The sequence below is a fragment of the Heterodontus francisci genome, chromosome 5 (genome assembly GCF_036365525.1).
Source record: "Heterodontus francisci isolate sHetFra1 chromosome 5, sHetFra1.hap1, whole genome shotgun sequence".
In the NCBI taxonomy this organism is placed as follows: Eukaryota; Metazoa; Chordata; class Chondrichthyes; order Heterodontiformes; family Heterodontidae; genus Heterodontus; species Heterodontus francisci.
The window spans coordinates 177,107,628-177,122,671 of record NC_090375.1 but is presented as its reverse complement, the minus strand read 5'-3'; the positions used below and the strand labels follow the sequence as shown (position 1 = coordinate 177,122,671).

The 15,044-nt window shown below is 55.5% G+C and overlaps 1 protein-coding gene across 1 annotated transcript in view; it reads right to left on the bottom strand.

The window, feature by feature from the left end:
- fer1l6 (fer-1 like family member 6) overlaps positions 1-15,044 on the bottom strand; it is a 166,427-nt gene that overhangs the window by 23,158 nt on the left and 128,225 nt on the right. Inside the window, exon 36 of the mRNA XM_068032676.1 lies at positions 4,744-4,832. Within this exon, the coding sequence (XP_067888777.1) occupies positions 4,744-4,832 (89 nt within the window). The remainder of the gene's footprint in view (positions 1-4,743; positions 4,833-15,044) is intronic.

Below are 15,044 nucleotides of genomic sequence, written 5' to 3'. Positions count from 1 at the left end.
CTCTTATACTCTGGGCCAACGCCAATAAAGGAAAGTATCCCGTATGCCTTTTTGATCAGCTTATCTACCTCTCGTACTACCTTCAGGGATCTGTGGACATGCATTCTAAAGTCCCTCTGGTTCTCTACACTTCTCAGAATTCCCCATTTATTGTGTATTCCACTGCCTTGCTTGCCCTCCCCAAATACATTACCTCACATTTCTCTGGATTGAATTCCATTTGCCATTTTTCTGCCTACATGACCAGTCCATTAATATCTTCCTGCAGTCTAGAGCTTTCCTCCTCGCTATCAACCCCCACGGCCAATTTTTGCATCATTTGAAAACTTCTTAAATCATACCGCCTACTTTTAAGTCTAAATAATTGATATATACCACAAACAGCAAGGGATCCAGTACTGAACCCTGCAGAACCCCACTGGAAACAGCCTTCCAGTCACAAAAATACCAGTCGACCATGACCCTTTGCTTCCCGCCACTGAACCAATTTTGGATCAAACGTTCCACTTTCCTTGGGGTCCCACGAGCTTTTAATTTTCAGACCAGTCTGCCATGTGGGATCTTTTTAAAAGCCTTGCTAAAATCCAAGCAGACTACATCAGACAGACTACTCCCATCAACCCTCCTTGTTATCCCCTCAAAAAATTCAATCGTTAGTCAGACATGGCCTTGCCTTAACAAATCCATGTTGACTGTCCTTGATTAACCCGTGCCTTTCTAAATGACGATTTATACTGTCTCTCAGAATCTTTTCCAATATTTTTCCCACCGCTAAGGTTAGGCTGACTGGCTTTTAATTACTCTGGCTATCCCTTCCTCCCCTTTTAAACAATGGTACAACATTAGCAGTCCTCCAGCACCAGGCCTATAGCCAGAGAGGATTGGAAAATGGTCAGAGCTTCCTTCATTTCTTCCTTTGCTTCACTTAGCAACCGGGATTCATTTCATCTGGGCCTGATGCTAACCACCTTAATATTTCCTCCCTCACTATGTTTATCCCATCCAATATTTCACACACCTCCTCCTTAACTGCAATGTCTGCAGAATTCTTTCGTGAAGACAAATGCAAAGTATTCATTAAGAACCATGCCCACGTCTTCCACCTCCACACACAAGTTACCTTTCTGGACTCTAATTGGCCCTACTCTTTCTCTTCATGTATTTATAAGCATCTTTGGATTTCACTTGCCAATATTTTTTATGCCCTCTCTTTGCTTTTCTAATTTCCTTTTTAATTTGCAGCATTTTCTATACTCCTCTAGGATTTCTGCAATATTGAGCTTTTGGCATCTGACGTAAGTTTTTTTTTGCTTTATCCTTGTCATTATGAGATCTGAAGGAGAACTGAAATAGCCAAAACCAGCTTTGTCAGAATGAAGGATGTGTTAACATCAAAGAAACTGAACCTGGACTACAAGAAAAGAATGCTGAGATGCTACATTTTGTTGTCTATGTTATAAGCCTTAGAGACATGAACAACAAACAAAGAAACTATTGATAAGCTGAATGCATTTGAGATGTGGACATATTGGAGGATGTTCCGCATATCCTACACAGACAGAAAGACTAATGAGGAAGTGCTGGAAATGGCTGGAGAAAAGAGGAAATCAGTGTATGACAAAGAAGAGAGAAAGATACAGTATTTCAGTCACATCATAAGAGCAGAAGGTAGACAGAGACAATTATTGGAAGCAATGATCAATGGAAAACATAGGAGAGGGAAGCAGAAAAGAAACTGGATGATGGATATAATGGACTGGATGCAGTTGACCTATGTGTAATGTGTAAGGGCAGCACTGGAGAGACAGAGGTGGAGATCCACAGCAGTCAACATGCTGGGAAGAAGATGACACCAACGAACAAATGAACAAACTTTGTATGCTCTTTGACATCCAGTGGGGTCTAGATTTGGGAGTCCCACCCTTTTTCTTTGTGGGAACATATTTGTTCTGAACCCTCTTTATCTCCTCCTTGAATGCCTTCCACTGCTCTGACACTGACTTACCTTGAAGCAGCTGTTTCCAATCCACTTTTATCAAATCACATCTCAGCTTGGTAAAATTGGCTTTTCCTCAGTTTAAAACTTTTATTCTTGGTCTATCTTTATCCTTTTCCATAACTACTCTAAATCTAACTGAATTATGATTATTACCACTAAAATGCTCTCCCCACTGATACCTCTTTCACCTGCCCAGATGCCCTTTCTGTCTGGGCTTGCTTCATACCGGCTAAAAAAGTTATCCTGAATACATTTGAAGAATCCTGTGCCCTCTATACTTTTTACACTAATTTTACCCCAGTTAATATTAGTGTAGTTGTAATTCCCTACTATTACTGCCCTTTTGTTTCCACATTTCTCAACAGTTTGCCTACATTTTTGCTCTTCTATCTCCCTCTGAATGTTTGGGAGTCTATAGTATACTCCCTGCAGTGAGACTGCCCCTTTTTGTTCCTCAGTTCAACCCATATGACCTCATTTGATGTTCCTTCGAGCATATCATCCCTCCTCACAGCTGTAATTGCTTCTTTGATCAGTATTGCAACGCCCCTCCTTTTTTATCCCCTTCTCTATCCTGTCTGGAAACACTGTAAGCAGGAATGCTGAGCTTCCATCCCTGCCCTTCTTTATCCACATTACAGTAATAGATACAATTTCATACTTTCAGGTGTCTATCTTGCCCTCAGCTCATCTGCCTTATTCACTAGTCTCCTTGCATTGAAGTATATACCACTAATCACTGAACAACTCCTTTGTTGTCTATTTTCTAGCTTTTGCTTCCTCGACCTTCCATACTCACGAATATTTGGCCTTCTAGTTCCTGATTTGCTTCTCTTCCTTCTAAATCTATGCTCAGCTTCCCATTCCCCCTGCCAAGTCAGTTTAAACTCTCCTCAACAGCATTAGGAAACCTCCCTGCCAAGATATTGGTCCTGGCTCCATTGAGGTGTGAACTGTCCATTGTCTACACGTCCCAGCTTCCCCAGAACCAGTCCTAATGTCCCAGGAAGATAAAGCCCTCCCTCCTGCACCATATTTCCAGCCATGTATTCAGCTGCACTATGCTCCTATTTCTGTGCTCACTAGCACTTGGTACCAGCAGTAACCCAGTGATTACCACCTTTGAGGTTCTACTTTTTAATTTCTTTCCTAGCTCCCTGAAATTTGCCTGCAGGACCCTCATCCCTCTTTCTACCTATGTCATTGGTACCAATAAGGACCAGAACCTCTGGCTGTTCATCCTCCCCCGTCAGAAAGTTCCACAGCTGCTCAGTGACGTCCTTGACCCTGGCACCAGGGAGGCAACATACCATTCCGCAGTCACACCTGTGGCCGCAGAAATGCCTGTCTGTTCCCGAATTATTGAATCCCCTATCGCTATTGCTTTCCTGGCCTTCCTTTTTCACTCCCTGCATAGCTAAGCCACACATGGTGTTGTGGCCTTGGCTCTGGCTGTATTCCCCAAAAGAATCATCACCCTCGCTAGTATTCATCACTGAATACTGGTTAGACAGTGAGATGCCAGGTCCTGCTTTACAGTCTGGCAGTAACCTATTCCCCCATTGACTATCTGCCTTCACATCTTTAAGCTGCGGGGTGACAACCTCTAGAAAAGTGCTATCCACATAGCTGTTAGCCACGTGGATGCACCACAGTGGCTCCAGCTGCTGTTCAAACTCTGAAATCCAGACCTCAAGCTCCTCCAGCTGATGACACTTCCTGCACATGTGATTGCCCAGGACATGCGAGTCATCCTAGAGTTACCACATGGAACAGCATGTGCACTCCATTGGACTGAGGTGCCCTGCCATGCCTCTATTTATTAGACTAACTAAACCTAACAGAAATAAACTAAAGACTTATTAAAGACATAAAAAAACTCACGAGATACTCACCAATCAGCACCCTCCCTTGTTCTGCAGCACTTTTAGTCTTTTTTTAACCTTACTCCCTGACACTCGTGTTCCCTCTGGCCTCCAGTCAATCTGCTGCTCTGCCTTCAGGTCAGTGCGCCTTACCTCTGGGATGTCCGATTACTTCAATGTGATTGGCTGCTTACCCTGCATGATGACATCAATGTTGCTGTACGCCTGGAGATCCCCTTGACTTGGCGCCAGATTCAAACTGACATCGGGAAAGGGGAAATCTGTGCTACTGAGATCACTAGATCTTTGTGGGCAGCTTTCTTCAAAGTCAGCAGTGAGCGCCGTTGCTTCGCCGCTGGCTTTGAAATCTGAACCTAACTATTCCTACTCATCAAAGAGAGTAATATCATACCCAGTGTATCAGATTTCCCAGCATCTACCATTAAATAGGGGAGAAAATAAGAGCACGAAAACGTTAAAAAGTAAAAAGAAACTCAACATCCTCAATTCTAAAACTGATCTAGGTCCCAGCTGAAGAGTTGAGGTGGGCCACAGATGATTTCAGAAATAGACTTTGGAACATTTGGTTTTCAAAGTGGATATTTTGAATTTATATATAATTTTTAGAAATCCCAACTATACCCTGTCAGTTCAGGCCATAGAAATAAATGAGCACAGAGTGCTGAGGAGAGAGGGATAGAAAGCAACAAAGAAAGGTTTACAGTAATGATGAGACGAGTGAATGACTGAATGAAAGGAATGGCTGCAAGAATGGAGTTTAATATCCTTTTAAAGAATAAATCACAGCTGTCCAGCAATGCACTGTTCCTGCAAAGCCATATCATTCTATTTGTTTTTCCATTAGAATTTCTCTTTTACCTTTTAGGCTTGCGAGGTGATATATCAACAGAAGGCCCAGGAGGAGGCATATCCATTGGAAACATGTCCACCCACATCTGAAGACGGCCCTGGAGGATGATCAGAAATGAAACATAAATGCTGCTGAATTTTGTGCGCCTTTTTGAAGTGCGAATGGAGGAGTTGCGGGGGGAGGGGGTGATTCAGATAAACCACCAAGGCAGCCTTGACACCCCGCGTAACAGGAATGTATTTTAAAATGTAGAACATTTACTTACTTTTAAAACATTAGCATCTAATTCATCACGATTCAATGGGGGACTTGGAATTAAGTGGACTGCGGGTGGCCCTCACATGCCTTCGGATTCCAGGCCGTTGGAAGGTGGTAGCAGTGAGGCGAGGCTTCAGTGCCGCGACGGGTAGGCAACCATGAACAGCACTGAATAGGGGAAGAGGAGGGAGGTGAGGCTATTGTCAGCCTACAGTGCTGTGTGCTCTGCAACAGGTTTGTGGTCTCGGGTGAGAGTGCCAGCTGAGCAGGGTCTCGGGTGGGAGTGTCGGCTGAGTGGGGTCTCGGGTGGGAGTGTTGGCTGAGCAGGGTCTCGGGTGGGAGTGCCGGCTGAGTGGGGTCTCGGGTGGGAGTGCCGGCTGAGCAGGGTCTCGGGTGCAAGTGCCGGCTGAGCAGGGTCTCGGGTGGGAGTGCCGGCTGAGCGGGGTCTCGGGAGGGTGGGAGTACTGGCTGAGCAGGGTCTCGGGTGGGTGGGAGTACCGGCTGAGCAGGGTCTCGGGTGGGAGTGTTGGTTGAGCAGGGTCTCGGGTGGGAGTGCCGGCTGAGCGGGGTCTCGGGTGGGAGTGTTGGCTGAGCAGGGTCTCGGGTGGGAGTGCCGGCTGAGTGGGGTCTCGGGTGGGAGTGCCGGCTGAGCAGGGTCTCGGGTGTAAGTGCCGGCTGAGCAGGGTCTCGGGTGGGAGTGCCGGCTGAGCGGGGTCTCGGGAGGGTGGGAGTGCCGGCTGAGCAGGGTCTCGGGTGGGTGGGAGTACCGGCTGAGCAGGGTCTCGGGTGGGAGTGTTGGCTGAGCAGGGTCTCGGGTGGGAGTGCCGGCTGAGCGGGATCACGGGTGGGAGTGCCGGCTGAGCAGGGTCTCGGGTGTAAGTGCCGGCTGAGCAGGGTCTCGGGTGGGAGTGCCGGCTGAGCACGGTCTCGGGAGGGTGGGAGTACTGGCTGAGCAGGGTCTCAGGTGAGAGTGCCGGCTGAGCAGGGTCTCGAGTGGGAGTACTGGCTGAGCAGGGTCTCGGGTGGGAGTGCTGGCTGAGCAGGGTCTCAGGAGGGTGGGAGTGCCGGCTGAGCAGGGTCTCGGGTGGGAGTGCCGGCTGAGCAGGGTCTCGGGAGGGTGGGAGTGTCGGCTGAGCAGGGTCTCGGGTGGAGTGCAGGCTGAGCAGGGTCTCGGGTGGGAGTGCCGGCTGAGCAGGGTCTCAGGAGGGTGGGAGTACTGGCTGAGCAGGGTCTCGGGTGAGAGTGCCGGCTGAGCAAGGTCTCGAGTGGGAGTACTGGCTGAGCAGGGTCTCAGGAGGGTGGGAGTGCCGGCTGAGCAGGGTCTCGGGTGGGAGTACTGGCTGAGCAGGGTCTCGGGTGAGAGTGCCGGCTGAGCAGGGTCTCGGGTGGGAGTGCCGGCTGAGCAGGGTCTCGGGTGGGAGTGCCGGCTGAGCAGGGTCTCGGGTGGGAGTACTGGCTGAGCAGGGTCTCGGGTGAGAGTGCCGGCTGAGCAGGGTCTCGAGTGGGAGTACTGGCTGAGCAGGGTCTCTGGTGGGAGTGCCGGCTGAGCAGGGTCTCAGGAGGGTGGGAGTGCCGGCTGAGCAGGGTCTCGGGTGGGAGTGCAGGCTGAGCAGGGTCTCGGGATGGTGGGAGAACTGGCTAAGCAGGGTCTCGGGTGGGAGTGCCGGCTGAGCAGGGTCTCGGGTGGGAGTGCCGGCTGAGCGGGGTCTCGGGTGGGAGTGCCGGCTGAGCAGGGTCTCGGGTGGGTGGGAGTACCGGCTGAGCAGGGTATCGGGTGAGAGTGCCGGCTGAGCAGGGTCTCGAGTGGGAGTACTGGCTGAGCAGGGTCTCGGGTGGGAGTGCCGGCTGAGCAGGGTCTCAGGAGGGTGGGAGTGCCGGCTGAGCATGGTCTCGGGTGGGAGTACTGGCTGAGCAGGGTCTCGGGTGGGTGGGAGTGCAGGCTGAGCAGGGTATTGGCTGGGAGAGCCGGCTGAGCAGGGTCTCCGAAGGGAGTGCCGGCTGAGCAGGGTCTCGGGAGGGTGGGAGTACTGGCTGAGCAGGGTCTCGGGTGGGAGTGCCGGCTGAGCAGGGTCTCGGGTGGGAGTGCCGGCTGAGCAGGGTCTCGGGTGGGAGTACCGGCTGAGCAGAGTCTCGGGTGGGAGTGCCGGCTGAGCAGGGTCTCGGGTGGGAGTGCCGGCTGAGAAGGGGCTCGGGTGGGAGTGCCGGCTGAGCAGGGTCTCGGGTGGAAGTTCCGGCTGAGCAGGGTCTCAGGTGGGAGTACTGGCTGAGCAGAGTCTCGGGTGGGAGTGCCGGCTGAGCAGGATCTCGGGTGGGAGTGCCGGCTGAGCAGGGTCTCGGGTGGGAGTACTGGCTGAGCAGGGTCTCGGGTGGGAGTGTCGGCTGAGCAGGGTCTCGGGTAGGAGTGCCGGCTGATCAGGGTCTCGGGTGGGAGTACTGGCTGAGCAGGATCTCGGGTGGGAGTACAGGGTGAGCAGGGTCTCGGGTGGGAGTACTGGCTGAGCAGGGTCTCGGGTAGGAGTGCCGGCTGAGCAGGGTCTCGGGTGGAAGTTCCGGCTGAGCAGGGTCTCGGGTGGGAGTACTGGCTGAGCAGGGTCTCGGGTAGGAGTGCCGGCTGAGCAGGGTCTCGGGTGGAAGTTCCGGCTGAGCAGGGTCTCAGGTGGGAGTACTGGCTGAGCAGAGTCTCGAGTGGGAGTGCCGGCTGAGCAGGGTCTCGGGTGGGAGTACTGGTTGAGCAGGGTCTCGGGTAGGAGTGTCGGCTGAGCAGGGTCTCGGGTGGGAGTGCCGGCTGAGCAGGGTCTCGGGAGAGTGTGAGTACTGGCTGAGCAGGGTCTCGGGTGGGAGTGCCGGCTGATCAGGGTCTCGGGTGGGAGTACAGGGTGAGCAGGGTCTCGGGTGGGAGTACAGGGTGAGCAGGGTCTCGGGTGGGAGTACTGGCTGAGCAGGGTCTCGGGTGGAAGTGCAGGCCGAGCAGGGTCTTGTGTGGGAGTGCCGGCTGAGCACGGTCTCGGGTGGGAGTACTGGCTGAGCAGGGTCTCGGGTGGGAGTGTCGGCTGAGCAGGGTATCGGGTGGGAGTACTGGCTGAGCAGGGTCTCGGGTGGGAGTGTCGGCTGAGCAGGGTATCGGGTGGGATTGCTGGCTGAGCAGGGTCTCGGGTGGGAGTGTCGGCTGAGCAGGGTCTCGGGTGGGAGTGCCGGCTGAGCAGGGTCTCGGGAGAGTGGGAGTACTGGCTGAGCAGGGTCTCGGGTGAGTGCCGGCTGATCAGGGTCTCGGGTGGGATTGCTGGCTGAGCAGGGTCTCGGGTGGGAGTGCCGGCTGAGCAGGGTCTCGGGTGGGAGTACTGGCTGAGCAGGGTCTCGGGTGGGAGTACTGGCTGAGCAGGGTCTCGGGTGAGAGTGCCGGCTGAGCAGGGTCTCGGGTGGGAGTGCCGGCTGAGCAGGGTCTCGGGTGGGAGTGCCGGCTGAGCAGGGTCTCGGGTGGGAGTGCCGGCTGAGCAGGGTCTCGGGTGGGAGTACTGGCTGAGCAGGGTCTCGGGTGAGAGTGCCGGCTGAGCAGGGTCTCGGGTGGGAGTGCCGGCTGAGCAGGGTCTCGGGTGGGAGTGCCGGCTGAGCAGGGTCTCGGGTGGGAGTGCCGGCTGAGCAGGGTCTCGGGTGGGAGTACTGGCTGAGCAGGGTCTCGGGTGAGAGTGCCGGCTGAGCAGGGTCTCGAGTGGGAGTACTGGCTGAGCAGGGTCTCTGGTGGGAGTGCCGGCTGAGCAGGGTCTCAGGAGGGTGGGAGTGCCGGCTGAGCAGGGTCTCGGGTGGGAGTGCAGGCTGAGCAGGGTCTCGGGATGGTGGGAGAACTGGCTAAGCAGGGTCTCGGGTGGGAGTGCCGGCTGAGCAGGGTCTCGGGTGGGAGTGCCGGCTGAGCGGGGTCTCGGGTGGGAGTGCCGGCTGAGCAGGGTCTCGGGTGGGTGGGAGTACCGGCTGAGCAGGGTATCGGGTGAGACTGCCGGCTGAGCAGGGTCTCGAGTGGGAGTACTGGCTGAGCAGGGTCTCGGGTGGGAGTGCCGGCTGAGCAGGGTCTCAGGAGGGTGGGAGTGCCGGCTGAGCATGGTCTCGGGTGGGAGTACTGGTTGAGCAGGGTCTCGGGTGGGTGGGAGTGCAGGCTGCGCAGGGTATTGGCTGGGAGAGCCGGCTGAGCAGGGTCTCCGAAGGGAGTGCCGGCTGAGCAGGGTCTCGGGAGGGTGGGAGTACTGGCTGAGCAGGGTCTCGGGTGGGAGTGCCGGCTGAGCAGGGTCTCGGGTGGAAGTTCCGGCTGAGCAGGGTCTCAGGTGGGAGTACTGGCTGAGCAGAGTCTCGGGTGGGAGTGCCGGCTGAGCAGGGTCTCGGGTGGGAGTGCCGGCTGAGAAGGGGCTCGGGTGGGAGTGCCGGCTGAGCAGGGTCTCGGGTGGAAGTTCCGGCTGAGCAGGGTCTCAGGTGGGAGTACTGGCTGAGCAGAGTCTCGGGTGGGAGTGCCGGCTGAGCAGGATCTCGGGTGGGAGTGCCGGCTGAGCAGGGTCTCGGGTGGGAGTACTGGCTGAGCAGGGTCTCGGGTGGGAGTGTCGGCTGAGCAGGGTCTCGGGTAGGAGTGCCGGCTGATCAGGGTCTCGGGTGGGAGTACTGGCTGAGCAGGATCTCGGGTGGGAGTACAGGGTGAGCAGGGTCTCGGGTGGGAGTACTGGCTGAGCAGGGTCTCGGGTAGGAGTGCCGGCTGAGCAGGGTCTCGGGTGGAAGTTCCGGCTGAGCAGGGTCTCAGGTGGGAGTACTGGCTGAGCAGAGTCTCGAGTGGGAGTGCCGGCTGAGCAGGGTCTCGGGTGGGAGTACTGGCTGAGCAGGGTCTCGGGTAGGAGTGTCGGCTGAGCAGGGTCTCGGGTGGGAGTGCCGGCTGAGCAGGGTCTCGGGAGAGTGTGAGTACTGGCTGAGCAGGGTCTCGGGTGGGAGTGCCGGCTGATCAGGGTCTCGGGTGGGAGTACAGGGTGAGCAGGGTCTCGGGTGGGAGTACAGGGTGAGCAGGGTCTCGGGTGGGAGTACTGGCTGAGCAGGGTCTCGGGTGGAAGTGCAGGCCGAGCAGGGTCTTGTGTGGGAGTGCCGGCTGAGCACGGTCTCGGGTGGGAGTACTGGCTGAGCAGGGTCTCGGGTGGGAGTGTCGGCTGAGCAGGGTATCGGGTGGGAGTACTGGCTGAGCAGGGTCTCGGGTGGGAGTGTCGGCTGAGCAGGGTATCGGGTGGGATTGCTGGCTGAGCAGGGTCTCGGGTGGGAGTGTCGGCTGAGCAGGGTCTCGGGTGGGAGTGCCGGCTGAGCAGGGTCTCGGGAGAGTGGGAGTACTGGCTGAGCAGGGTCTCGGGTGAGTGCCGGCTGATCAGGGTCTCGGGTGGGATTGCTGGCTGAGCAGGGTCTCGGGTGGGAGTGCCGGCTGAGCAGGGTCTCGGGTGGGAGTACTGGCTGAGCAGGGTCTCGGGTGGGAGTACTGGCTGAGCAGGGTCTCGGGTGGGTGTGTCGGCTGAGCAGGGTATCGGGTGGGAGTGCCGGCTGAGCAGGGTCTCGGGTGGGAGTACCGGCTGAGCAGGGTCTCGGGTGGGAGTGCCGGCTGAGCAGGGTCTCGGTTGGGAGTGCCGGCTGAGCAGGGTCTCGGGTGGGAGTACTGGCTGAGCAGGGTATCGGGTGGGAGTGCCGGCTGAGCAGGGTCTCGGGTGGGAGTACTGGCTGAGCAGGGTCTCGGGTGGAAGTGCCGGCTGAGCAGGGTCTCTGGAGGGTGGGAGTACTGGCTAAGCAGGGTCTTGGGTGGGAGTGCCTGCTGAGCAGGATCTCGGGTGAGAGTGCCGGCTGAGCAGGGGCTTGGGTGGGAGTACAGGCTGAGCAGGGTCTTGGGTGGGAGTGCCTGCTGAGCAGGATCTCGGGTGAGAGTGCCTGCTGAGCAGGGGCTTGGGTGAGAGTACCGGCTGAGCAGGGTCTCGGGTGAGAGTGCCGGCTGAGCAGGGGCTTGGGTGGGAGTACCGGCTGAGCAGGGTCTCGGGTGAGAGTACCGGCTGAGCAGGGTCTCGGGTGGGAGTGCCTGCTGAGCAGGATCTCGGGAGGGTGGGAGTACTGGCTGCGCAGAGTCTCGGGTGAGAGTGCCTGCTGAGCAGGGGCTTGGGTGGGAGTACAGGCTAAGCAGGGTCTCGGGTGGGAGTGCCGGCTGAGCAGGGTCTCGGGTGAGAGTGCCGGCTGTGCAGGGTCTCGGGTGAGAGTGCCGGCTGAGCAGGGGCTTGGGTGGGAGTACAGGCTGAGCAGGGGCTCGGGTGGGAGTGCCGGCTGAGCAGGGTCTCGGGTGAGAGTGCCGGCTGAGCAGGGGCTTGGGTGGGAGTACAGGCTGAGCAGGGTCTCGGGTGGGAGTGCCGGCTGAGCAGTGTCTCGGGAGGGTGGGAGTACTGGCTGAGCAGGGTCTCGGGTGAGAGTGCCGGCTGAGCAGGGTCTCGGGTGAGAGTGCCGGCTGAGCAGGGGCTTGGGTGGGAGTACAGGCTGAGCAGGGTCTTGGGTGGGAGTGCCGGCTGAGCAGGGTCTCGGGTGAGAGTGCCGGCTGAGCAGGGGCTTGGGTGGGAGTACAGGCTGAGCAGGGTCTCGGGTGGGAGTGCCGGCTGAGCAGTGTCTCGGGAGGGTGGGAGTACCAGCTGAGCAGTGTCTCGGGTGGGAGTGCCGGCTGAGCAGGGTCTCGGGTGGGAGTGCAGGCGGAGCTGGGTCTCGGGTGGGAGTGCCGGCTGAGCAGGGTCTCGGGTGGGAGTGCCAGCTGAGCAGGGTCTCGGGTGGGAGTGCAGGCTGAGCAGGGTCTCGGGTGGGAGTGCAGGCTGAGCAGGGTCTCGGGTGGGAGTGCAGGCTGAGCTGGGTCTCGGGTGGGAGTGCCGGCTGAGCAGGGTCTCTGATGAGTGTGCCTACTGCTAGTAGTCCAGAGCCCAGGCTAATGCTCTGTTGTCATGGATCCAAATTCCACCACAGCAGATGGCGAAATTTGAATTCAATTAATAAATCTGGAATTTAAAAGCTAGTCTAATGGTGATCATGAAACCATGGTCGATTGTTATAAAAACCTATCTAGTTCACTAATCTCCTTTAGGGAAGGAAATCTATCGTCCTTACCTGGTCTGGCCTACATGTAATGCCAGACCCACAGCAATGTGATTGACTTTTAATTGATCTAGCAAGCCATTCAATTCAAGGGCTATTAGGGATGGGCAATAAATTCTGGCCTAGCCAGTGACGCCCACATCCCATGAATGAATAAATAACATGATCGACAGCGCACTGGAGGCCCACTGATCACCTGTCGTGGGTCTCACACACACCCTGTCTTTTTGGACCCCTGTAGCGTGATGGGCAGCTTCAACGGAGGGCAGGCCAGGAGACAGCTCTGCATGCCCAGGAGACAGCTCTGCCTGCCCATGAAGCTGCAGGACGTGAGCAGCAATAGCTGGCCATGGCAAGAAGAGCCCACCTATGGCCAGAGAGTGTACTGGACTCGACTCAGCTACCTCCAAATGTCCAACCAGCATGGACAGCAAAGACTGCAGCTCTCCAGGGAGGCCATCACTGACTTATGTGCCCTGCTGCAGGACAAGTTGCAACCTATGGGACTCAGGGGTCACCCTATGACAGTGGCCCTAAAGATCCCAGTAGCACTAAACTTTTACATGTCTGGATTATTCCAAGGATCCACCGGGGACATGTGTGGGGTCTCCCAGGCAGCAGCCCACCATTGCATCAAGGAGGTGACCAATGCCCTATGTGCCATACTGGATAGACCCTGACAGCCAGGCCCAGAAGGCCATCGGATTCGGGGCCATCGCTGGATTCCCCCAGGTGTAAGGTGTGATAGACTGCAGGTGTGTGAGCATCAAGGCTCCCACGGACCAGCCAGATGCCTTCATCAACAGGAAGGGCTTCCACTCCATCAATGTTCAACTGGTCTGCGACCACTAAAAGTATTTTCTGCAGGTGTATGCCCGTTTCCCAGGAAACAGCCACGATGCCATCATACTTCGATAATCCCTGGCCCCACAGCTTTTCAGGACCCCCCACTCGCCTTCAGGAATGGATTCTGGGGGACAAGGGCTACCCATTGAAAATATGGCTACTCATGCCTGTGAGGAACCCTCGCAATGCAGCAGAGGAGAGATACAAGACCTGCCACAGGTCTACCCGAGCGACAATCGAGCAGTCCATTGGGCTGCTGAAGATGAGATTCTGGTGCCTGAATCGATCCGGTGGGGCCCTGAAGTACGGCCCTGTGAGGGTCTCAGGTATCATTGTGGTGTGCTGTGTTCTTCACAATCTGGCACTGCAGAGGGGGGAGGCCTTGCATGAAGAGGGCATGACTGAATAACACTCCTCCACCGATGAGGAGGACAAGGAGGAAGGTGATGGGCAGGCAGCACTGGATGTTGAAGCCGTTGCACCAGAGACCAGGCAGATTGAGTGAAGGGCCAAGGAGGCAAGAAACAATCTTGTACTTACCCGCTTCCAGCCTCTCTGATGACCACTCAGAGTAAAATAATAAAGACTCACCTCAATGCATGCAGTCTGTTACCTCCTTTTTTATTTGTGTTCTGTGCCTAGCCCCCAGCAGAACCACATGCTCAAGCCCATGGGAGATCATATGTTAATGAGGGCTGTGCTTACATTGGCATCCATTAAGGGGGAAGGATGAGGTCAGCAGCTCGCAATTAATGCATGATAGAATAATCACTTTCAAATACCCGTGAAGCTGCAAGTGTCTCCATGTGGTTTTCCTTACACGCTTACGAGTGTTTCTACAAGGTGTGACCCTGTGCTAGCAGCTGGGCTGGGGGCAGGCTGCTGATCAAGATGCCCCTTGGCCTGTGACGACTTTGGCGGCCGTCCTCTGGCTGCCTGAGACCTGGAAGGCCGTGGCTGCCTGAGGGTTTCCTGGACTGGTGCAGGACTCTCCTCAGTCATTGTGGCTACTGGAGTTGGGCTCACTGGTGGAGGGGCTAAGGAGCTGCTGTCTACACTCAGAGTGCCCTGAGGGGACCCCCCCAGCTGTGAAGGTCAGCCTCTCCTCCTCCTTTCAAGGCTCACTTGAACCTCCCTGCTGACCAGAGAAGGACGAGGAGCTGGAGAAGACTCAGTCAGCTGCTCAGGCGCATGTAAGGTGCCCTTACCAGCTTATAACCCTGATTCGACAGCCCTCCCTTAGTGCTGCACCAAAATGTCAGGCTCCATTATATGCCAAATTCCTGAAGTGGAGTTGAACCCACAACTTTCTAATTGGGAGACAAAAGTTCTACCACTGAGCCAAGCTGACAGGAGTCAAAGGAGGCTGACAAACCTCGGTGCAAGCCGATGGATTCATGGCCACCGGAAAGCCACTAACTCTTCCCCTGGTAGATTTACATAGATTGTATACTCCTCAAACAGCTGCATATTGTTTCTCACCAAACTGCATGGAGTAATTTTACAAAATTTATTGAAGATACGTACTCCACCAGCATCACTGAATGGCCGAGATCACTAACTGATAGTTAAACATTTTTTGATTGAATAATAAGTATCCTTTGTTATTGTGCCTCCAGCAGATAGCGGGAAATTTTCTGGAAGCATGAAAAGGAAAGTAGTAATGGGTTAATATTACATTGGCTTCTGGCCCAGCACCACCTCCAATTTAAAATTCTCAACTTTGTGTTCAATTTCTCCATAGCCTCACCTCTCCCTATCTCTGTAATATCCTCTAGCCCTATAACCGTTTGAGAGCTCTGTGTTCCTCCAATTCTGGCCTCTTGCACATTCCCGATTTCCATTGGTGGCCACGCCTTCAACTCTCGAGGCCTGGAATTCCCACCCTAAGCTTCTCCACCTCTCTAACTCTCTCTCTCTTCCTTTATGCCATTCCTTCAACCTACTTCCTTGACCAAGCATAGTATCTCCTTATGTGGCTTGGTGTCAAATTCCGCTCGATAACACTCCTGTGAAGTGCTTTGGAACATTTTACTATGTTAAAGGTGCTATATAAATGCAAGTTGTTGTTAGGTAACTTAGTATTGTG